Below are 6,036 nucleotides of genomic sequence, written 5' to 3'. Positions count from 1 at the left end.
CAGAGTTTAGAGTATTGTAAGAAGTTCCAATTACAAGGAGCTGCCAATTTTAGAGTCTTTGATTAATTGAACCTCAAGTTCTGTCTGTCAATCCTAACCCTCGCTTCATGTTTGGTTCTTTTTCTTCCTAAATGTTGGTGGATGTCTCAAATTCACATAGCTGATCTCTCTCTCTCTCTCCCTCACTCTCTCCCTCCCTAAATTTTGGTGGATGTGTCAAAACCACAGATGCAGCTGTTAGCTTTAGTCTTCTCTTCCTATCTAATTCTGGTTTCCGTAATTATGTATAGGTATAGGGTATTAGGTATTCTTCCTGAGAGAGGCACGGAGTAGGTAATCAGTAAAAGGTGAACAACAAAACTCCATTAGGCGCAAAGTTGGCAAAATGGCTTGGTAACAAAATATCGCTTGAAGTTCAGACTTCAGTTGACTTTGCCTTATTATTTATTATTTCTAATCAGCCAAGTCATACTGATTACACATTAGAACGTTAGAACCTCGTCACTTTCACTGAAGCTTGTGCATAAGTCTACTACCTACAAGCTCAATAGTCCTAATAAGAAGAGCTTTGATAAGAAACTGGAACTTGTCTATAAAGAAAGTTATGATGACCAAAGTCCCATGCATATTACCGGCAAGAACTTTTAGGCATCTTGTTTGAGGAAAAAAAAAAGTAAAAACGAAGCTTACAGCAGTTGTATCCGAACCTGTAAAAGTTGTAATCAAGAAGGTACATAAATTGAATAAATTGATTAGTTTCAAGTATTTGCTACATAAGTATTAGTGAAAGTGTTGCCAGAACTTGGATACCTACGACCGAAAATTAGTAAGGTTGGTAGCTAGACACAAGGAATACTCGTTACTAGGAGGTAGAAATCATTTTACGCTCCTTTCGATATTTTGTTAAGGTATCTATCTATTTACCTAACCGGTCTTTCAAATTTCTCCTTCTTTTTCGTAATTTCATTTGTTTAGCCATAGTCTTCATATAGGTGAGATTGCATTCCGTCTTTGCTAAGTATTTACCTACTTTACCCACCCACATGGTTACTCAAATAAATAATTACCTACTTGTGTATATTATCTACATATCTATGTCATATACTTACTTAATCGTCATTGATGACAATGTATTGATTCATCATTATTTACCTACTTTACCCACCCACATGGTTACTCAAATAAATAATTACCTACTTGTGTATATTATCTACATATCTATGTCATATACTTAATCATCATTGATGACAATGTATTGATTCATCATCCTCTACATTATTTGATTCATAAATCGAAATAGAATACCTTGAACATAAAATATGAGTCACTCACAGGAACTTAGGTACATAATATTTGAGTGCAATTCATAGTTTAATTACCCATACGTGCCTCACCTTAGTCACTCTTGAATAGTGTCCAATGTCTTCAATCTGTATATTCTTGATCAACGGGTTAACCGTATTGAATTGCTCTCTATAGAGATGTATAAAAAGTGAGTTATTAAAAAGAACTGCTCTTTTCAGGGGTATGGCCGGTTTTAATTCGTATTTTGACAGTCGTAAAAGTAAGTGTTGAAGCTTGTAAATTCTTCTATACTTGAGTATAGCGTAGCTACCATGTTTTGAATCTTTGACGAACAACTTTCTAACTGTGGGATCTGATGGTATGGCCAGCTACTCACTATCAAGCACACCTGATTAGGTCCGCCTCTCAGGTCTACCTGTTAGGTCTAACTGATAGTGAGTGTCTGGCCTTAGAATATGGCACTATTCAACTTCCTATGGGATTTGACTTATTGACTGAGGACTCCACTGAAAAGAGCATAGTTCTTTTTTACTCCACTCTTTACACACCACTATTGCTCTCTACATGCTCTATAAATTAAGATGAAATAATTATAGTCCAATGTTGGAAACAAAAATTAGAAAAATAAATGTGGGCAGGTGGGCCAATAAATGGTACGTTTTTTATGTGGGCGAATAAATGGTACACTTACCCTACGTGCCTCACCTTAGTCACTCTTGAATAGTGTCCAATGTCTTCAATCTTTATATTCTTGATCAACAGGTTAACCGTATTGAATTGCTCTCTATAGAGATGTATAAAAAGTGAGTTATTAAAAAGAACTGCTCTTTTCAGGGAACCACTCACTACGTCAATGCGTTAGGCCAGCTACTCACTATCAAGCACACCTGATTAGGTCCGCCTCTCAGGTCTACCTGTTAGGTCTAACTGATAGTCAGTGTCTGGCCTTAGAGCCTAAAATATGTAACTCACTATTCAACTTCCTATGGGATTTGACTTATTGACTGAGTACTCCACTGAAAAGAGCATAGTTCTTTTTTACTCCACTCTTTACACACCACTATTGCTCTTTACATGCTCTATAAATTAGGATGAAATAATTATAGTCCAATGTTGGTCTGAATCTAAATGCACAGGAACTATGAAGACTGTCGCAATTTGGATCATTGCACAAAAAGAATAGAAAACAGAGGCAGATTTGAGTTGTGTAGCTCTTTGATATAAACATCTAGGTACCAATCCAATAACCTGCAAGATCTGAATGTGTCTACACTCTACAGTCAGGTAGCCACCACTTTTTACTGGAAAACAAACTTAGGTTATTAGGTTATCACTGTTATCAGATAAGTATCCGCCTAGGTACCCATGTACATAATGTAGGTTCGACCGCGTCCAAAATTATTAACCTTGAAGTTTTTTCAAAGTTGAACAATTTCCATCTCCTGTGAAACTGAAGTTTCTCACCGTCTAGGTAGCTCTTGTACAGCTTGCTTACTTGCTTGGTAGAGCGGAACTCCCATCTCCTAAGACAAAGCTAAATTATTGTTCAGGAGGATGAGAAATTTGATATGAAAGTAGCCATACGTTTCACATCCACATCTAAATCAAGCCAAAACTTTCAAGAGAATTAAAGAATTTAACGAGTAGGAATTCTTCTTTCCAGTTGTACCTAGAGTATATTGATTCGTTTTGAAGATTCGGCCGAGGCTTTTCTTTCCATTGAACATTGGACATCACGATTAGAGACATAGATATAGGTAATAAGGATTTATTATGATCCAAGGTGGTCATTTGAGTTCAAGTTCGGTCACATTCACAGTAATAATTATTATTCATCTGAAGCGAATTGATGTTTCTTTGACTTTACCTACATTAGGTAGATATGTGTTTCAACCTTTCAACGAGGACCGACATATTCAACACCTAATCATTAGGTGTACCTGCCCAATTATTTTTAAGTATAGTTAGATGGGGTAGGTAGGCACCTACAAAGAGATGGGTATCACTGAACGCTTTTTTTTTTTGTTTTCTTCTCTTGTTACAGGTAGACCATCACCATAGTAAGTGTGAAGTCCTGATGAAGCAACCAGCGAGTGAGCGTGGGAAATGGATGAGTTGAAGCTATAACCTTGGAGGAATCAATATCCATTAGATTTAATTTCACACGTGGACCATGGTCTCTCTTCTGTGACAATGTGGTACTTCACTTTAGATCTCACCAGGTCTTCATAAGTTGAGATAGAATAGAATGTAGAACAACAATGTGCCACAAGTTTATATTAAGTGTCTTCCTGCTGACACTACTTGCATCAGTAACCCAAGCTTCCTGTCCGCTAGGATGCTCATGCAAGTGGAAAGCAGGCAAGAGAACGGTGGAATGTATCGACCGGAATTTCTACACCATACCTGAAGGAATTGACTTGGATACCCAAGTCTTGGACCTATCCAGCAACAATATCAATGTCTTGCAGAAAGAAATTTTCCTTCAGATGGGCATCACCAACATTCAGAAACTCTATCTAAGGAAATGCAAGCTCGAGTTTGTGGACGATCGAGCATTTCGAGGTGTTACCAATATGGATGAACTTGACTTGAGTGACAATCTCCTCTCCACGGTGCCTTCTCTCATCTACATCCCTTACTTGAAAAGTATCAATCTTGCACATAACCCTATTCATCAAATTAGTTCCTATTCCTTCCAGTCAACTCCAGGTATTCGATATATTGATATGTCCAACTGCCAAATACACACAATATATTCAGAAGCATTCTATGGTATTGATAAGATAGACACACTCAAACTAAATGGGAACAAACTCGCCAGTTTAAAACCAAGAACTGTAGACAAACTCCCTTACATTAGAAATCTCGACATTTATGACAATCCTTGGTTGTGTGACTGTAAATTGCGGGAAGTGAAACAATTCATTGATAAGTACAATATCCAGTTCTCTTTTGATCCAATTTGTATCAGTGGTCCTAAAAAGAACATTGGTCAAACATTTCTTGAACTTTCTATCAATGACTTTGCTTGTGTACCTGAAGTTGAACTTGCAAATAACAATGAACCTGTCAAAGAGAAAGTCATGGTGTTACCGGGATCTAATTTGACATTGGATTGTCGAGTTCAATCCGCTACACCCTGTAGAATCATGTGGTCCATCAATCGTAAGATCTATGACCATGTCAATTGGAATAGTAACAAGATAAATATCAAGGAGGAGACTGTACTATCCAAAGACAACAGCTACCTGAGTGTGTTCAGTGGAGGTGTAGACTTAGCAGCTGCTTCTAGTCCAGGGGGTGAGAACATCTATGATCAGAAAAGTACTCTAACTGTATTTGACACTGAACTTCACACTGATGATGGCAACTATGTATGTATTGTAGAGAATAACGCAGGACGGACTGAGAAAGCGATCATTGTTGAGTTTAGTGATGCAGGATTTGCTGCAGGCAGTTTTCAAATGAGATCTTTAATCATCGCTCTGTTCATCATCGTGCTGATGATAGCATTCGGCATCCTTGTCATCAAACTAGTCAATAAAAACATCAGCAACTCTATTGTTAAGAATTCAACTAGTTCTGTAGGGTCTGTCACTAAGAACAACAGCCTTTCAGATACAAATTATGACAATAACACTGAGCTACCTGCCAGACCTCCTCTACCCAAAGACTTGGACTTGCATAACGCCCATGTAGTACAATGTGCTTCAGATCTAGACCTGGTTAGTGCTGCAAGGTACAATGAGTGGCAACAATACTCTACGCCTGAGCATTTCAATAGGTCCAAGAGCTCTTCTGGATTTTATGATCCCCATGATATGTTGCCAATCATAAATCTCTCAAGTCAGGCATCCAGTAGTATCCAGGATTTCCCGCCAGACTTTGGCTTACCTGTTGTCAATGATTATGACAAAATACCCAGTGCTAAGACGTTGCGTGTGTGGCAGAGAGGAGTTCCTGTGTTACCTCAGTACACCCCAGGCAAGCGGAGTATTATTTCCTTCAAAAATAACCAGGCTACCGATGTATGATTTAGTTCAAGTACCTAGGTATGTAGGTACATACTTGTAATTTCAAAATAGGTCCGAGGAAAAGGTCATAAATTTACTTTTTGCCTTTTCATCTTGTTGAGAAATATTTAAATACTTATCTTTGTGTTCCTTAAAAGCTGTCTTTACGTTGCTAAAATTTTAATATCAAACATGCTTCCCGAAATCCTGACACGCACTCAGACACAAATGGATAGAACCAATACTGGCTGATTCGCCGAAGCTTTTCCTACTTTGTATTTATAAACTTTTCTATTATTAGAAGTTTAGCTATAGGTGCCATAAACATCAGACCTATGTAAGTACTTTAGTACCTAATTAATATTTACCTTTACATGAACTTCAAAATATCTCGTAATCTCGTCATGGTGCTGGGTAACAAGCTAAACAAAGTAATTCAGAGAAGTAGGTACTTATCTACCAATCTAAGTGTAAGTTCATGGCTGAAGAGTTGTCTGCTTCTTTATGTGTCCAGCAAATAAAGAAATTCTACTCAGAAAAACTGAAAGTTTTCTAATCTTATCATCGAAGGATTAACGCAAAATAGGTACCTATCTATGTGCCTTTGATTAGGTAGAAGCAGACAACTAATTACCTACAGCCTATCCCTATGGTACCTAACTAATTACCTACGTCAACTGTAACGTCTTGATCAAAATATTTTTAACCCAAGTTT

General features: G+C 37.5%; 1 protein-coding gene across 1 annotated transcript; it reads left to right on the top strand.

Moving 5' to 3' along the window:
* The first annotated feature begins 3,566 nt into the window (after positions 1–3,566).
* Positions 3,567–5,342, top strand: LOC103522224 (immunoglobulin superfamily containing leucine-rich repeat protein-like). The gene has a single exon (XM_008487326.1). It carries the CDS (start codon positions 3,567–3,569, stop codon positions 5,340–5,342), a length of 1,776 nt encoding a protein of 591 aa, XP_008485548.1.
* The last annotated feature ends 694 nt before the right edge of the window (positions 5,343–6,036 follow it).

This window comes from Diaphorina citri, unplaced genomic scaffold (genome assembly GCF_000475195.1).
Source record: "Diaphorina citri unplaced genomic scaffold, Diaci psyllid genome assembly version 1.1 scaffold7462, whole genome shotgun sequence".
Lineage (NCBI taxonomy): Eukaryota > Metazoa > Arthropoda > Insecta > Hemiptera > Psyllidae > Diaphorina > Diaphorina citri.
This window is presented reverse-complemented; position numbering and strand designations above follow the sequence as displayed.